We start from the raw sequence: 18,980 nt of genomic DNA, 5'->3' as shown, positions 1-18,980 counted from the left end.
CTCCCGCGGCGCCTCGCCGAGCTCTCGCCCGCCCGCCCGCTTCTCCACCCGGACTCCGCCCGGCAGAGCCGCTGGCCGGGAAAGCCTGCTGGTGCCCTGCGGGGCATCCGTCGGGACCGCCGGCCGGCCCGGACCGCCCACGAGGCGGGGGCGTCGCCCGGCGCGCCGCAACCCGCGGAGCCTGCGCGCACGCGCCCCGGCCCGCCTCCCGCCCTTCGGGCCCGGCCGACCTCGCCGCGCGGCCGGAGCCCTGGACGTTGCTCAGCCACCGGAGCAGCGCGCCCGGCGACTTCTGACACCCGGCGCCAGCCAGTAAGTGACAGCTGCTGCCTCGTTTCATGGCTGCTTTTCTTCCGCGGTTCGTCCCAAGTCTCTTCCACGAATGGTTAATTTAAAAAACTGTTCAACTCCCGGACCGATCAGGCAAGAGAGCTGCCCGGGAACAGAGCAAGGGACGTGTCAGAGACTTGCCGAGGTGTTTCCAGGCAGCAGGGGTGCGTCCATAGACCTTTTGGATTAAAAAAGTTTGGGAAGCATTCTTCAAGAACAGCTCGGCTCCACACTTGTTGACCGCCTGTTGGGAAGCTGATCGAGCGGTGAGGCGGCGCTGCGATAACTTGGCCCAGCGGGGCGGGGCCAGAGGCGGGGCTTAGCGCGCGGGCTCCAGCGGCCCTGGAGAGGGGCGTGGTTCTCGTCGGCGGGGCGGGGCTCCCGTAGGCGGGGCGTGGTTCCCGCAGGCGGGGCTGAAAACCGGTTGCTCTGGAGTGGGTTCAGACCCAGTGACCCCACAGAGCAGGGGAGAGCTGCTCCCTGGGATTTCCTGTAGGATTTGGAATCGACTCCACGGCAACGAGTTTGGTTTTGGTTAATTTTAAGGAAGCAGACTGCCACATCCTTCTCCCGGGGAGCCCATAGTTTACTTTCCCTCATACTCCTGAATATGCGTGTACTCATTTCTTAATCTCAGAAATCCCGGGGCGCCACTGGTGGGTTCGAACCACCGACCTTTCGCTTAGCAGTTCAGCGCTTAACCATTGCCACCAGGTTTCCTTGGATCCTGTTAGAAAATGCTAGTTATCCACCCTCCTGTCTTTTCTTGGCCTGTTTTTGGTTGCCCTCCAGTGGATTTTGACTCATGCGGATAAAGTAACACAATCGCTGATGATCGTGTGTTGGCCCCAGATATTCACTAAGAAAAAGTAAAGGGAGCTTGAAAGTTGTAAAAGGACCTTTTTCAAAACAATGTGCCCTAGTCTGTATTTGGGTAGGCATGTTTGTAGGGTTAGCAAGCTGTACCTAGAAAACAGTAGATTAGTCAGTCTTGGACAGATGTTGAAAGCGAATGCTATTTTTTAAAAGATGGTCATTACCATATACATTGTTGGTTTAACTAGGAGAAATTTAATATGACCTTTATTTGAACCTTGAATTCTGCTGCTGCCCTCTTCCTGCCTTAGGTGAAGCTGTCTTTCAGACTGCTTAATTTGTGGCTCTAAATGCATTTATAGGATTCTTTTTTTTTTTTTGTAGCCACTCTTGGGGAATTAAGATTTCGTTAGCAAAGGGCCACATCGTGGAAATACTGTATGGTTAGTCCCTTCAGAAGCACTTCTGCTTTACATTTGGCTGAATTTATATTACCTAACCAAAACCAAATTACTTGTCAATGGGGTGGCCCATAGTTTACTTTCTCTCATACTCTTGATTATGCATGTACTCATTTCTTAATCTCAGAGTGGTATCCTGTAAATTGCCATGATACTTGGCTTGACTCTGCTGTACTCCCCGTACTCCTTTCACATCTTCTGGAATAATACTAGGTTCTCAGAGAAGGCAACTTATTCCTAATTCCACATTGTTGCTGTAACATGTTTAGAATTCTAAACTGTGAACTCCAGAACAGCTTTCTTACATCGTTTTTGTATTAGTAGAGCCTAGTATAATAAATGTTGGTTAAATGAAATTAGGCAAAGTACACCTCTCCTCCAGGGCTCACTCTTTCCAAACTAAAGAAGTCTCTTGTATGATCAGTTTGCTTAGTTATTTTTAACTGTCCATTGCCACCTCTAGCATTGTCACCCCATTAAAATCTCATCTCTCACTCCTGTGTGCTCCTACTCGTGTTGCGTTTTTACCGCTGGTAGAGCACTGTTTCATTTGATCCATCCTTTGGTTCCCTGGGGCCATAGAGCACATTGTACTGTGCTGTGCTTTTCCCAGCATAGCACCTTGCACATGGGAGGTGTTAGGAACTGAACACTGACCTGGGCTTATACATATGTAATTTGTGATCTGTGTGTATACAGAGAATAGGAGTAGGCCCTTTTAATCTTTAGGTACAAAATTCTTAAAAAGATTGACAGGGGAATGAAATAGAGTAATGGTATACATTGTATTTTCAATCCTAGTTGCTTACCATTTAAAGACCAATTTTTCCTTTCCTTACATTCTTTTCCTCAGTTTTATTATCTAGTTTTTTTACATTCTTGGCAGCTGTTGTTGCTGAAGCCCATCATTTTCCTAGGTTAGGAAAAGAGGAAACAAATTCATCTCCAAATGTGAATTTTCAAAGCCAGTCTTTTGTCTATTCAAGTCAGAACTGACTGTCAATCTGAATAACAGAGTGTGTTCCATTTACATAGCAGAACACACAACACACGTGAATATGTGTATGTGTAGTAACTAAAGAAAGAGTGAGAAAGATATGTTCTTTATATGAATAAAACCCAGAACCAGAACACATACAAAGGACTTTACTAGAAGTAACCAGCCAAAACACTAGCTTTTTTTTTTTTTTTTTTTGACTTTAACAAATGGAAATTTATTTCCTCACAGTTTAAGAGGCTAGAAGTCCAAAATTCAGGGCACTGGCTCTGAGGGAAGGCTGTCTTTGTAGGCTCTGGGGAAGAGCCTCACTTCTTTTCACTTTCTATTCCTTGGTTCCTTAGCAATCTTCATATGGTGTGATGTCTCTCTTCCCCCATCTGTGCTTGCTTGCTTCTGCATCTAATCTGCTCTTTTTTTTTTTTAAATAATTTTCATTGTGCTTTAAGTGAAAGTTTACAAATCAGGTCAGTCTGTCACATATAAACTTATATACACCTTACTACATACTCCCATTTACTCTCCTCTAATGAATCAGCCTGCTCCTTCCTTACAGTCTCTCCTTTCATGACCGTTTTGCCAGTTTCTAACCCTCTCTACCCTCCCATCTCCCCTCCAGACAGGAGATGTCAACACAGTCTCAAGTGTCCACCTGATACAAGTAGCCCACTCCTCATCAGCATCTCTCTCCAACCCATTGTCCGGTCCCTTCCATGTCTGATGAGTTGTCTTCAGGAATGGCTCTTCTCCTGGGCCAACAGAAGGTTTGGGGACCATGACCGCTGGGATTCTTCTAGTCTCAGTCAGACCATTGAGTCTGGTCTTTTTATGAGAATTTGGGGTCTGCATCCCACTGTTCTCCTGCTCCCTCAGGGGTTCTCTGTTGTGCTCTCTGTCAGGGCAGTCATCGGTTGTGGCCGGGCACCATCTGGGTCTTCTGGTCTCAGGATGATGTAAGTCTCTAGCTCATGTGGCCCTTTGTGTCTCTTGGGCTCATAATTATCTTGTGACCTTGGTGTTCTTCATTCTCCTTTGATCCAGGTGGGTTGAGACCAATTGATGCATCTTAGATGGCCACTTGTTAGCATTTAAGACCCCAGATGCCACACTTCAAAGTGGAATGCAGAATGTTTTCTTAATAGATTTTGTCAATTGACTTGGGTGCCCCCTGAAGTCATAGTCCCCAAACCCCCGTCCTTGCTCCGCTGACCTTCGAAGCATTCAGTTTATCCAGGAAACTTCTTTGCTTTTGGTCCAGTCCAGTTGAGCTGACCTTCCCGTGTATTGAGTATTGTCCTTCCCTTCAGCTAAAGTAGTTCTTATCTACTATCTAATTAAAAACACCAGCTTTTAAGATTTTATTCCTGAGAGCAAATGTGTGTACGAGATGTAGCCAAAGAAAAACTAAGGGCCTCTTACATAATACATTATAGGGTTAATGAAGAGGAAGTTTTGGGGACAATATGGAAAATGAATTCGACCATTTTCGGTTGCTATAATGGGTACCAACATAATTCTTTGACTAGATTTAACACATTCATTTTAAAAGTACATGTACCAGGATTAGAACAAGTAATTCAGATCTAATGAAGATTTTGTATTCAGGTATTATTTTGTGATTATTATAGTGCGACCCAAAGTCAGATGCTTTATAACCAAATAATCTTTTGTATGTTTTCTGATATCATTGCAGGCAAATCATGAATATCAAAGATGTAATTCAGTCCTTTCTTTTTCTTTAGTTATCTAGATTCAAGATGAATAGTGATCAAGTTACCCTGGTGGGTCAAGTATTTGAGTCTTACGTTTCGGAATACCATAAGAATGATATTCTTCTAATCTTGAAGGAAATGGATGAAGATGCTCATTACCCAGTTGTGGTTAATGCCATGACCCTTTTTGAAACCAACATGGAAATTGGGGAATATTTCAACGTGTTCCCCAATGAAGTACTAACTATATTTGATAGCGCATTGAGAAGGTCGGCCTTGACAATTCTGCAGTCCCTTTCTCAGCCTGAGGATGTCTCCATGAAGCAGAATCTTCATGCCAGGATATCAGGTGGGTCACTTAAGGATTTTACTGCCATGTTATTCTCTAGGAAGGTTTAGAGAAAATTTAACACATACTGAATTCAAAGCGCTAAGAAATAACAGGTACTTATACTTGCGAATATATCCATTGTGTAGTTAATGGTCCCTTCTTGTAGAGCACAATAATGATTTTGTACTGTCTTCTCAGGACATTTGGAAGGCCGGAGTACTAGCCATGCCATCTGAGAGGAGGGAGAATGCGTGCAGACAACAGTATACTTGCTTGCTTATTTATTTCCCATATCCGTCTGTGTGTCTATAAAATTGTAATCCAAAGCAGTTTTATGAGCTTTCATGGCTACTAACAGTAAAAGAATTGATAATACAAAGAATTAGAAAAATGATAGATGCTGCCCGTAGATCTTCGAAACTGTTTTAGAAAATCAACTCTTATATTTCAGTATTAGCATCGTGCAGACCACATATTAGACACTGAAATTTTTGTTGAACACATGAGAGGTTCATTGCACTCAGAAAATGCAATGAAGAGCTTAGCAACTTGTGGCGACAGAGCAGTGCCTGAAAGTTCCTGCTTCTCCAAATCTTTGCTTCTTGCCCCTCCCTCTCTGTTCTAAAATCGATTTTTAACAGGGTGGACAGAATTAAACTGGTAACTGATAGAAATTTTTGAAAATGTTACATTCCAGTGCAACAGTTTTCCATTCCTTTGTTACATGGAAACCATTTCATAGAAGGCATAATATGGGATGGTGAAAATAAGAGTTGAATTTAGAGGATACTTGGTTGGCACTACATCACTAGGCTGGGAGACTTGGCAGATCACTTAATCTTGCTGAGCCTTAATTTCTTCTCATGCAAACTACCTCTACAGTCCCTTTCAACCCCCTACTTTTTGAATTTAAAATATGTCACTGTTGTATAAACTAATGAAGGCTACTTCAGCTTCATTCTGTTTATGAGAAGGGAGGATTTGATGAAATTAAAAGCAGACTCCAGAATATTTAAAGGGTGATTTGTGATTAAATTTGGAGAAGACACCCTTTTGTTTAAAAATAAATATTTACCTTTTAGCATGTTTCAGAAGGGTGGAGATTTATAATAAACAAGATTGCTATGATTCTAAAAAGGTTAGGAGTCACTAGACTAGAATTCCTTGGAGACAAAGTAATACTCTAAAAAAGACCAGACACTTGATTTAAGTGTGAAAAATAGTATCTGCAGTTAAACTTGCTAGAATAAAACTATGAGAGTTATTAATCTTTTATGCATCAGGGCACTAGATAATTTCCTGCTGGGATCAAGAAAGAACTTTCCCTTCTAATAATGTTGCAAAAAGTAGATACGTTAATGTAGTTAATGTTGAAATGGTTTTAGGTTGCCCTTTTGTTTGGATGGAGCCCTGTTGACACAGTGGTTAAGAGCTACTACTACTAACCAAAAAGTCAGCAGTTGGAATCCACCTTGGAAACCCTATGGGGCAGTTCTGCTCTGTTCTGTGAGTTGAAATCAACTTGATGGCAGTGGGTTTGGTTTGTTTGGATACCTTTCCATGCTCAGCTTAAATAATAAAATTGTGTTCGCCTAAGTGACCTCACTGGTCTCAGAAGGACCTAACCTATTTTTTTACTTCTTCTCTGACAAAATAAATTGCGAATCATGTTACTACCATACCCAACCCAGTGCTGTCGAGTCGATTCCGACTAATAGTGACCCTATAGGACAGAGTGGAACTGCCCCATAGAGTTCCCAAGGAGCTCCTGGCGGATTCAAACTGCAGACCCTTTGGTTAGCAGCTGTAGCACTTAACCACTACGCTACCAGGTTTCCGTTACTACCATAGTAGCATTTATTCTACAAACTTAATTTGTGCTAGGCATTTGTTAGGCTCGTGGGAAACCAAAAAGAATATGGTGCAGTCTCTCATCTCAAGGAGCTCAAGGCTAGAGGGGAAACAGCTGTCTAGTCAGATATTTACCAAATGGTGTATGCGTGCCTATAGGTATGTGCATATGTGCGTCTATTAAACATAACTGTAAAGAAGCTTTATGGCAGCTTTATGTTATGTGATCCATGTCTCACTCAAGTTATATGCAAGGTATATTAGCTCACAGAACAGGGAGCAGATTCTTCTATGTGGCGCAGGGGAAGCTTCAAGAAGAGAGGATAAGGTCAGGGAGGGATAGAGGTGCCCCAAGCAGAATGAATGACATGTATGAAGGCTCAAAAAAAAAAGGCTCAGAGGATAGAAATGGTCTGGTTTTAGGTAAATTTCACCTCCATCTTGGACTCTAGGCAAGTCATTTGGTTATTAGAACTCAGGATGTCTCTGTGGGTCAATCTCCTTAGAAGCATAAGACACTTTATGATGTGTTTTCCAGAATATGCATTAAATTTCACTTTTACATCTCCATTTCTTCTGGGATTTTTATTAGCTTAAGGTTTACTTGGCATTTCCAGTGGTTTTGATAAAAGGTGTTGAAATGCACCTTTACTTTTACATTTACCAAAGTAAATGGGAAAGACAAAAAATTGCATTCACGTGTTAATTAAAGCGGTGGCTCTCCAACGTTGGTGGGCATCAGAGCCACCTGGAGGACTTGTTAAAACACTGCCTGCTAGGCCCCACCCCCAGTTTTTGATTGAGTGGGTCTGGGGTGAGACCTAAGAATCTGCATTTCTAACAGCTCCCGGGTGATGCTGAAGCTGTTGCAGCAGGAGCCCCACTTTGAGAACCATTGCATTCCCTGGGTTACTGAGGCCAGGCATTAAGCCACCGTTAGTGCTGAAGCCCAAAATCCATATCTTTCTCTCCCATTCAGTGATAAAAGAACAAAACAATTTTTGAATAGATATTTCAAGAATGTTAAGAACAAAACAATTTTTGAATAGATATTTCAAGAATATTGTCACTGTGCTAGCTTGTATCAGTTACTTTAGGTCAAAGACTCTCAAAGTGTGGATCCTGCACTAGCAGGATCAGTATCACCTGGGAGCTGTTAGAAACACAGATTGTCGTGGCACAGCGGTTAAGCCCAACTGCTAACCAAAAGGTTGGCGATTCGACCCCCATGGGTTGTTGTTAACTCTATGGCATCTAATAACAACAACGTACATAGTAATACATGTAGTAAGACAGAATGATTAAAATAAATTTTCATTTCTATCAAAACGCTGCCTCTTAGCCTTTTTTAGTACTTAGTTTTTGGACTGTACATGATAGTTTTACTTAATGTCACCTTTGTTTTTGTTTTCGTATTACAAATTTATTTAAAGATCATAAGAATGCTAAATGAAAAGAATAAATCTATCCAGAAATGTACTTACCTCAACTACCGTTATAATAATACAGCTATAAAGAAAATAAACCACTTAGTCTGATATGCTTTAGGTTAATTTGCTTAATTCTAAAAAAATAAAATTATCCTAATAGGTACCATTTACATGATGCAGTAAGGTGTAAACTGTTCCTTTGTTTCTAATTTAAGAACATTAAGGATGACATATTGCCCTGTATTATAAAAGCATAGAAGATAATTAAAAACTGATTTCCTGGGAAAAATTGGTTGTGGTTGTTATCATAGTTCTTCTTTAGAGATACTGTAATTGGGTTTCACACAGGATCCTTGCTGGGGTGAGTAGCAGGGGGCTCACTCTTCCTGGCCACACTTTAGGGGGAACAGAGAGTTGGTGAGCATATGAGGGACCCTTAGACCTGAGCCTTGCCTCCCCCACCTCCCACCTGCCTTCTCCCCAAATGGATGATATCTCTTCAGCACAGCCCCCTTACACTGGAATAAAGTCAGTGTTGTGTAGATCTGTCAGAGCCCAGTGTGCATAGGCCTGGGATACCATTTGCAAGGAAAGGAAGGTGTCCCAAGAACCAAGGAATATTTTCCTTTTACGCTTCCTGGGTGGATGTTCCTCCAGACATAAAAGGCATCATGTATACCATTGTAAAGGAGCCCTGGTGGCACAACAGTTGAGCACTCACTCTTAACCACTAGGTTGATGGTTCAAACTCATCCGGTGACTTTGTGGGAAAAAGATCTGGAAATCTGCTTTCATGAAGATTATAGCCTAGGAAACCTTATGGGGCAATTCTACCCTGTCACATGGGGTCTCCATGAGTCAAAATTGACTCGACGGCACACAACAACGTGCCATTGTGCATCCGTTTGACCATTTTGTTTAGCTGTTCCATATATGTGTGTGTGAGTGTGCTAGCCTGGACTTAGGGAACTTTTCTTGCAGGAGGGGAACTTGAGGGCAGTCTTCTGGTTAAGTGAAGTTAGGAGAGCTCCAGACAATGTAGAGTGCCTCAGGAAAGGTTCAGAAGTGAGAAGCCCCAGGATATGCACAGAAAAATTCACCTATTTTGTTGCTGGACTGGAAGATTTGAGGCCAGATGTGGTAAAGGGGAGGCTAAAGAGGGAGGGACAGTCAGTTTTTCTTCCTTTGTATTCACTGTTTTTCTCCTTAGCTAAAAGTGCTTGCTAAAGCACTGGGCTGGGCATAGAGGGGCATGAAAAGAACTCAAGAAGTAGCCCTACCCTCCAGATATGAAGTAGTTTGTAAACAGTGGAAAGCAATACGTGATTAAGGCCCAGGATGGGTAGCACAGGCAGTAAGTGATTAGGAAGGCCACTATCGTGTTAGAGCCGTTTGGAGAGGTCTTGAAGGGTGTACTCTGAGACCAGAGGTATGGGTAGTGGTGAGAGAAGTTAGGGTATTACTGTTAAATGAAGAAGGGGCGAGGTGGGGAGAGATTCGGCAACTGGTCCCAAAATGTAAGTCCTTATATTTTGATTTTTAGAGATAATGATGTGGTAGCCCATAGAACTATGGGACTGAGGATTTAAATAAGCGGTACTTCTGGGTTCTATGCAGAGGAAGTTATGGACCCTTCTTTTCTAAAGCCTAGCCAAGGCCTCTAGTCAAGAATCTTGATTTAGATGAGACATTCACCTGAACCCTGAGGTCAGTGAGTATGGAGTAAGTAACCAAGGTAAGGAGATGGGTAAGGCAGGTGCTGTGAAGTTAGTTACCCAGTCTGGACAAAACCATGGGAGAGCATGGGGGTTCTGGGGATGTGGTAGCTGGTGGCCGGGATGATCGTGAATCCTTCCCAGCACTTACATCTGAATTTTCTTTCAAGTCTCATTTTATAAAAGAAAAAATACTCTTTTCAATTTTGGGTCCACCTTTACACTCCATCTGCTCTTCTTTTCATAACCAAACTTTTGAGAGAATACAATTCTTCTTTGGTATAAGCTTCTCTCATTCACCTCCACCACACTGAAACTACCCTCACCAGTGTCACCAGTGACTGACTAATGGCCAAACTGGGGGACACTTTTCAGTATATTTCTTCCTTTATTTCTCTGCAGGGTTTGCTACTATTGACTCCTCTGCCTTATGAAACTGCAGCCTTGGCCCCATCAACAACACTCTCTGGCCTATTCCTCTCTCTGGCTGTGGCTTCTCTGCCTCCTCTATAGCTGTCCCTTAAGTGTTGGGTCCTCAGGGCTCAGATGTGGCCCTCTTCTCCCGGATCCTGCATTCTCTTCTGTTGGGGTGGCTCCATCCTGAACTTACATGTCAACTGCCACCATACAGCAACAACTGCCACCTTTATTTATTTTTAGCCAGAACTTGTCTCTTAAGCTCGGTATGTAAATATCCTGTTGTCTACCAGATATCTCAGACTAGATATGTTCTTGTAAACCCAGCATATTAAAAATTGTAGTCATAATTTCCCTTCACTCACTGTGTGCCCCCTTCACCTGAAAATGGCATTTCCACATTTATTCCTTCAATAGGTATTTATTGGTTGCCTACCATCTGCCTTGCTGAATTCCCTGACTCAGTTAATGGAATCTCTTCCATTCAGTTACCTAAACCAGAGAACTGGTGGGTCACTTCAAATTCCACCCTTTTCTTCACATCTTACGTCTAACTGGTCTCTAAGCTAACTTAAAAAAAAAAATAACCCACTGCTGTCAAGTCGATTCCAACTCACAGCGACCCTATAGGACAGAATAGAGCGGCCCCATAGGGTTTCCAAGGCTGTAATCATTACAGAAGCAGACTGCTACATCTTCCTCCCTTGGAGCAGCTGGGGGGTTTGAACTGCTGACCTTTTGGGTTGCATCTGAGCACTTTAACTACTGTACCACCAGGCTAAACTTAGTATCTTTAATATCACTCATATCTATTCTCCCCTGTCTGCTTTTCATTTTCTTGCCTTTCTATTTATAAAGCAGTGAGTAAAATCTACCTCAACCCTGCCTTCATAGAAATTATATTCTATCGTGGAAACATAAGAAGAAATTAATTAGTTAATTCTTTTATTTCAGTTGTGGTAAGTGATATGAAAAAGAAGAACAGTATGGTATGGCACACAAAAGAGAGAATTTAGCCTAAGTGAGTTAAAGATTAAGAAAATTATGTTTAAGCTGAGCTTTAAAAAAAATTAAAGGATGAAAAATGATAAATTTAAGAACTTCTATTAAGTAGCACTTGCTGTATGCCAGATGGAAACCCTGGTGGCGTAGTGGTTAAGTGCTATGGCTGCTGACCAAAAGGTCACCAGTTCGAATCCACCAGGCACTCCTTGGAAACTCTATGGGGAGTTCTCCTCTGTCCTGTAGGGTCGCTATGAGTCCAAATTGACACGACGGCAACAGGCTTCGGCATATGCCAGATACTGTAGCACGTAGCCACTACGCCAAAAGGGAGTCCAAGAACTTTACATATATGCATTATTTTAATCTTCTAATGACCCTGTGAGATAGGTCCTGTTGTTACTGCCATTTTACAGGAGGGGAGTCTGAGGTACAGAGAGGGTAAATAATTTGCTCAAGGTCACATAGCCAGTAAGTGATAGAGCTCTGACTCAAAGCCAGACATTGTGGCTCCAGAGTCTGTATTCTCAATCACCACATTGCTCTTAAGTGTGGCATTTTTGAGGGGTGGAGTGGGGAGGTCAGTGTTGAGGCAAAGGGGATACTACAGGTGAAGTGAGCGCTCAGAGGGCTTCATATGAAAGGAAGCCAGTCACATAAGACCCTGCAGTCCAGATTTGTTTGGTTCCTTATTCTTAGATCTGTGGGTAGCCATAAAAGGGTTAATATACAGAGGAGATTTCAGTTCAGGCCTTCATTATTTCTTGCCTGCCTTATTGTGAAAGCAAGGGGAGATAGGGTGTGTTCGCATTCATTCTAAGATGCTATTTATGGTAAAACACACAATCAAAAACAGCTTTCTAGGGAAAAAAACCACAGTAAAATTACACATAGCTTTGTTTTTAACCAAAATTTGTGTATAAGCCCAAAATAGCAAGCATCTCTCTATACGATTATGTAAGACTTTATCAATTATATATAAGATTTTATCTCATTGAAAACCCAGTCCATTAAATTGTATTGGCCAGTCTCGGTCTTTAAAGGACAGTCTGCAGTTATGCACAACATCAGAGTCACAACACTTTCCATGTCCTAGTTCTTGTGCTCTTAGTTGTGTTTTATTTTTTAATTTTTAAATACATTGATAATTTAAACTGGATAATCAGTTGGTATCTGAAGCAGAACAGGAATGAGGGGAGTAGAAATGGGATCAAAAATGATATTTCTTTAGGGGCCAAGGAAGAAAGAATGGATGTTTCAAAAATCTAAAGAAATTGTTATCAAAATAAGTTTTCTTAGCCCATTCATTTTTGTCTGATCTCCTTCTATTTGGCTTATTCATCATTCTCTGAAGTAATTGCTGGAGATTCTGTGTATATTTCAAGAAGCAAATTGGGTTAATAATCATGTTTCCCTCTTGAGTATCCTATATAGTTACAGTAGAAAACACTTTACAATAGATAGCACTTAGTGACTCTTTACAAACATACAAATTATTTTTTAAATGTATTCAACCATGTAATCCAGCAATTTCACTCCAAAATATATATCCAAGATAATTGAAAACAGGTGTTCAAACAAAAACTTGTACATGAATGTTCACAGCAACATTATTCATAAAAGTCGAAAGTGGAAATGACCCAAATGCCTGTCAACAATTGAATAAGTAAACAAATGTGATATATCCATACAATGGAATATTATTCAGCCATAAAAAGGAAGTACTGATGTATGCTCCAACATGGATGAACCTTGGTAATATGTTAAATGAAAGAAACCAGACACAAAAGGCCACATATTCTATAATTTCACTTATATGAAATAATAGACATGAGAATAAGATCTGTTTTTAATGAAAAGTTTTTCGCTTTTGCTTGGTTGTAACTAGAAATATTGCTGTGTTCTTGGTAGCTCAGCAGATAGCTAATTAGCAGATGCCTGAAAACAATGAGAAATGAATAGAGTAGGTATCTTTGGATAAACACCTGCTTTAATCCTGTCCCACCTTCTCGGTCTGTTCCCGTACATGTGATGCAATACCTGTTAGCCCTAGGTGTTTTTCATGTAGCACTCCCCAGGAGCTTGGAAATAAGGAAAATAAGTGTGTTTTCTGAGAGTTAACCTGTCAAGTCAACACAGAATAGAGCATATATATACAAAATTATCCTAAGCAAAAGTGTGGATCCTTTATTGCAAAATGTGATACAACCTGCATTAATATAAATAAAGAATATGTCCATTTAGTAAGTGGGCGAGTCAGCATTGGAAGCATAAGAAAGGAAGTTATAGAGGCAAATGTTGGCGGTGTCCACCATGCTTATCTCTGTGGTATACAGTGTATGGAGGGAGAGCCCTGACCGACCAACAGAGAAAATTCAAGTCTCTGCCTATGGTAGGATACACCAGGTTAACGTAGCCTGGTACCTTATATATCAGTTCATCTGATTCGTTGGCGGGTGTGTGGGGGGGGGGCGTTGAGGGGACTATTGATGTTTTGTAAGTTCTATGCCACCCAAAAAACCTTTTGATTATTATCATTTGGCTTCCTGAGTAGACGCATCGACAGGGAGAAAATGTGCTGCCATCGGAACTTAAAGTATAATCATACCTGTGATGGTTATTTTTCAGGAGCTTTGTAAATCTGATAGATCCATCTTCAGTGTGCATACTTACCAGGTTTTTGAACCACCAAATTCTGAAGACAAGATAATGGGTCATGGTACATCAACCAACTTACTTACCAAGTGCCACTCTATAAACTTGTTCAGAGATAGGCTTTTGACCATCACAGCCAGCATCTTTGTACTCCAGCATAGCACCATAGTCAAACATGAGAAACAGATTTTCTGCATATAAATTTCCTTTATGTTTTGCACCTTTTCAGTACTGTTTTTTAATGGTGAAAAACACAGAGTTATTAAATGATAAAATGATGCCAGTGGATAAAACTCTAGGTAGCTCAAGTCTTGAAAATACTGTCAGATTTACACATTAATAAATCCGAAGGAAACCCTGGTGGCATAGTGATTAAGTGCTGTGGCTGCTAACCAAGAGGTAGGCTGTTCAAATTCACCAGGTGCTCCTTGGAAACTCTATAGGGCAGTTGTACTCTGTCAGAAACCTAACTAAAAAAGCAATAGTAAGAGCCTCCTAGCACTGTGGGAATCTTTGGTCATCATGCTACCATCTCTTTGTAACTCCTCTTTGTGGTTTAGGCAGAGTCAGCGATTGCTTTTAGGTGGGGCAAGTGGCGATATGTTCTTTGTTGAATATGGGCCGTCTGGGTATTTAAATCATACTGAGGTAGCCCTCTTACCAAATCAGTCCTTTATTTAGTCCTGATTATTACAGCATCTAGATACATGCTTTTGAAAAGAGTTCACTGACAATTGTTAATTGAAGTAATTATTTTCTGTTTTCTTCATAGAGTTGATGATCTGATTTTTTCTTAAGGAAAACATGAAGTTGTTGCCCCCCACCAGAAACTGTACTTCCCCCCATCACCAAGGGAATATGAGAAAGATATATTCCATAGAGTCAAATCCCAAGGTTTAAGTTGATGATGTGATTTTTTTTTTTTTTCCCCCTCCATCAGGTTTGCCTGTCTGTCCAGAGCTGGTGAGGGAGCATATCCCTAAAACCAAGGATGTGGGACACTTTTTATCTGTCACTGGGACAGTGATTCGAACAAGTCTTGTGAAGGTCCTGGAGTTTGAGCGGGACTACATGTGTAACAAGTGCAAGCACGTATTTGTGGTCAAGGCTGACTTTGAACAGTATTATACCTTCTGCAGGCCATCCTCATGTCCCAGCTTGGAGAGCTGTAATTCCTCAAAATTCACTTGCCTCTCAGGCTTGTCTTCATCTCCAACCAAGTGTAGAGATTATCAGGAAATCAAAATTCAGGAACAGGTAAATGATGAAATAAATTAGAAAAGTAACATGAAGTTGAAAAAGCAAAGTGGTCTTCAGCTATGGGTAAATTGCTACAATTGGGGAACAAATAATGGATTACAAATGGAACTTGTGTCATTACTTTGTGGAAGATCAAACTTTAAACCATCGCACATATATCAGAATAAGAAACCATGAAATAATATTATTATTTTGGTGAAATTATACACAGCCATAAACCATTTAAATAATTTTTTTAGATAAAGCATTGACAAGAAGGTTATGGAGTGACTTAATAATCATGTTAAAATTAAAGGCATGATATTTAAGAAGTTCACATTAGCTGTTCATAACTAAGAGACAGGAGAAATTGAAATGGGGCTAAACATTGGAGTGGGCAGAATTTGGGGTTTGGCTCAATTTTAGTTGCTGTGCCAACTCTTTAGCAATAACTTTAACAAATGAGGGTAGGCCTGATTTTCCTTTACTTAAAGCTGAAACAGAAAGGTTTATTCTCTCATTTAAAATAAGGAGACGGGCTAGAATGTAGGCCCCTCAGTGTTTAAGACTGAGGCTCCTTCTGTCTTTCTACTTTACCATTCTTAACACATGGCTTCTTTTCTTATGGTTGTCTATAGTGCAGGATGGTAGCTAGAACTCCACCTCATTGATATTTTAGTCAGAGCAAGAAGAAGAGGGGACGGATAAAAGATCATGCTACCCAACCAAGTTTCCATTTCTCCCAGAAGTCCCCTAAAACATTTCTGCATATTTCTCACTGGCCAGAACTTACTCATATGACCACTGGTACATAGCTGCATGGAAGCCTGGGAAATGTGCATATTTCCACATGGAATAAAACCAGGGTTCAGTTACTCAGGAATAATCAAAAGGGACTCAGTGTTTTGTCCCAGCTCTTATGACTAGAGATCTGGAAAGAGAAATACCTCTCCTTTCGAGGTAGGTAGTTTTATTATTAGTAGTTGTTGTATTTTGACAGTCCACAAAATAGGTTTTATTTAGAGGTATTTTCCATATTGGTGCTTTTATTTTACTCTAGTTTTAGTGAATTCATAAACTGATAGTAGGCACAGTTTTCAAGAAAATTCCATAAATCCCCATCGTAATTAAATTCGATGGTGATAATACCGGAGAAACTGTAATTTCAAGAACTGCTCGGCTTCTGAATATTTAGTCAATGTGTATTTGATAACCTCAATATCTGCTTTCTTTTTCTTGCTAGGTCCAAAGACTATCTGTTGGAAGTATTCCACGATCTATGAAGGTTATCCTGGAAGATGACTTAGTAGACAGTTGCAAATCTGGTAAGAATGAACTTTTTTATCAGCTTCTATAGAAGGTTCAAAAATATTGGTTAGGAAGAGCCACTTTTTATTTTCCCAAGATCACTGGCAAGGGTGTGTGGGGCTAATTGTAGATCTTGGGAACAGAAACTGTCATGGAGGTGAGAGATGATAGAAGTAAAGAGAGCTGGGCTGGAGCTTAGAGATCTAGTCCAGTTGCTTGTTTTACAGATGAAGAACCTGACTTACCTAACATCATTTAGTGAATCAAGTCGCAGAACTAGAACATGAACACAGAGCCACTGACTTCAAATCTACAGCTCTCTTCAATACACCATAGCTTAACAGTGTGACTTTTAAATTTTAGTGGATTTAGCTGGCAGTCACATAAAATGAACCAGAGGACGTGACTCTGTCAACCGCTCTTGCAATCTTAGTGCTGTCTGAAAAAATAGGAAGTGATCTTTCTTCTCTGCTCTGTTCTGTGTCACATTGATTTGGTCTGCTGTCCTCTGACGGTCCTCAGTATTTTTACTGGCCAGTCACCTGAACTGAGAGAAAACTTGAGACCATACTGAATGTAGACCTGCGGGTGGGTGGCAGGAAAAACCTCAGGAAGGACATGAACCAACCTTAAACCGTTGAAAGACTGTCATATAGAAATAGAATTATAATCACAGAAGATATTATCGGGCTTCAGCAGGTGGAAGCTACAGGGAGGTAGATTTTGACTCAGTATCTAACAGTCAGAGGTGTCCAGACTCAGACCTTAGATGACGGTGAGGTCCTTTTCTTGGAGACAGTCAAGCAGAGGATGTAGAGCAGCTCGGTAGGGATTCAGGCCTTGTGATAGCAGTTGATCTGGATGATTTACAACGTTCACGCACATGCGAGGCTCTCTGAGCCTCAGAACTGTTCCGGAAATCTGAGGGTTCCAGAAGCCTCGTTGTTGTAATGTTATTCTGGGATGTATGCTTTGATCTCTAGGCCAACCAGACTAGTCCTACGTTTTCCTTTGTTCCCTCTTGCTCATCTAGCCCCCTTTTCCTCTCATTGGAGAGCCTGGGAAGAAATAAAACTTAAAAGTATTTGTAGGAGGATGAGGATTAGTATCAGCCCACGTCTACAGAATGGAGGTATTGTGAGCCAATTAAATTATTAATCATTTAAAAAAAATAGCTGGCAAAGGTTATATTGGCAAAATTAAGATACTGGGCTTTGTAAATCAGCAGTGTTGACCAAGAGAGTAAATACTATTTTCTTTTACAGTAACTACATTTGAATATAATAAGAGATATTTTTAATAAAATCTGGTATGTTTCTGAAATGGATATGTTGGCGATATTCTGCATCTGTAATGCAAAAAGAGAATGAGAGAATCAAGAGTGCTTTCTTCACCTGTTGGTGGGGGGTAGCGCTGTAAAATTTAAGGAGCACTGGTCACTGGGTAGGGGTCAGCTGAAGGTGAAGCCCTCAGCTAGAAGCAGAAGCAGTATGTGCTTCAAAGTGATAATCTGTAAGTTTAATGAAAGACGGTTTTCTAATGAAAGCACTTAGTATATCATATGTTTCAACACAGGTATCCTCACCTACCCTTTTCTCTCATTGTCTTCTTATAGAATTGAAAGGCACTGAAGATTCTAGTATAGAACTTAAAAGTCTTTTGGATTTATAAAGTTGCAGTCCCAAAAAGGGTTGTCCTTAGAGCTGCAAAGCTTTCAGAAGTGTCCCTGGGACCACTTCCAGCCTAAGAAAAGGAGAAGGGAAACTTGGTCCACTAGGCCCAGCGTCTTCTGCTTCCCTCGCATACACTCCCAGGCCTTGACTAGACCTTTGCCTGTGGGGAGAATGAGAGCTCACCCTTTCTCTTTTCTCCTTTAACAACTAACTTAAAGGCTGTTGAGGGTCAGGAAATGGAAATGATTGTTAAGCCTTAGCTGAATTTGTTCACCCATTGCCTTTCAAGTCAGCTTTACATTCCTTGCTTTACATATTTCTTATTCTCACTCAAACACTCTTAATCTTTATAAAAAACAAATAGCACAGGTTGTGTCCCTGGGCTATAACAGGATGTATGATTTCTTATTCTACAACCTAGTTCTCTCTCTCCTATTGGACAGAGCTAAAGTGCTTCATTTCTCCAAACTGTATCATAATTTCCCTTTTCTTAATGCAGGGCTTCTCCAAGTGTCTCATTTATAAAATTTACTAAGCTGACTTTTTATTAAAATGATGAGGCAAGCACTCCACGGAGACAAAGAGTTCAGTATCTAGAGCCAAGAATAATTCTCTATCAAAAGATGCCCCCCCAATAATCACTAACCCATAATTTGAAAATTATGCCAAATATCTTAGCAGTTTATAGTTGTCTAAATAGTATTCTAAGGAGATAACAGCTTTGATCATGGATTACCTGCTAAATAGATAAGGATATATGTTCAAATATCAGCCCATATAGGACTCTGAATTTTAACCAAACTCTGTAATACCTGAATCAGAACAGCAATGTTTTTATGACAACCTTAGCATGAAAATGCCCTTTTTAAAATGTCACTAATAGTAAGGAATGGATGGAAGCAGTTGTCAACAGCTATTTTTTAAATTTATCCTTGGTCACAAACCTCTGTGGGAATCAAAAGACATAAGTGGCATAATCCTTGCCCTTTAAGAATGTACAGTCTAGTTAGGAACCCCTATCTGATACAGAGCAATAAAGTTGA

At 40.9% G+C, this 18,980-nt stretch overlaps 1 protein-coding gene across 4 annotated transcripts in view; it reads left to right on the top strand.

The window, feature by feature from the left end:
- Nucleotides 1–219: 219 nt before the first annotated feature.
- MCM9 (minichromosome maintenance 9 homologous recombination repair factor) overlaps nucleotides 220–18,980 on the top strand; it is a 97,366-nt gene continuing 78,605 nt past the window's right edge. For 3 of the 4 annotated variants that reach the window (XM_049899872.1, XM_049899889.1, XM_049899895.1), the window contains exons 1-4: nucleotides 512–596; nucleotides 4,347–4,665; nucleotides 14,658–14,974; nucleotides 16,200–16,281. In XM_049899872.1, the coding sequence (XP_049755829.1) occupies nucleotides 4,362–4,665; nucleotides 14,658–14,974; nucleotides 16,200–16,281 (703 nt within the window). In that variant the 5' untranslated portion in view covers nucleotides 512–596; nucleotides 4,347–4,361. Of the gene's footprint in view, nucleotides 313–511; nucleotides 597–4,346; nucleotides 4,666–14,657; nucleotides 14,975–16,199; nucleotides 16,282–18,980 lie in introns of those variants that run through there. The other variant, XM_049899880.1, reaches the window with a different exon arrangement.

Source organism: Elephas maximus, chromosome 1, assembly GCF_024166365.1.
Source record: "Elephas maximus indicus isolate mEleMax1 chromosome 1, mEleMax1 primary haplotype, whole genome shotgun sequence".
Taxonomy (NCBI): Eukaryota; Metazoa; Chordata; class Mammalia; order Proboscidea; family Elephantidae; genus Elephas; species Elephas maximus.
The sequence above is the reverse complement of the archived record's forward strand: the minus strand, read 5'-3'. Positions and strand labels throughout refer to the sequence as shown.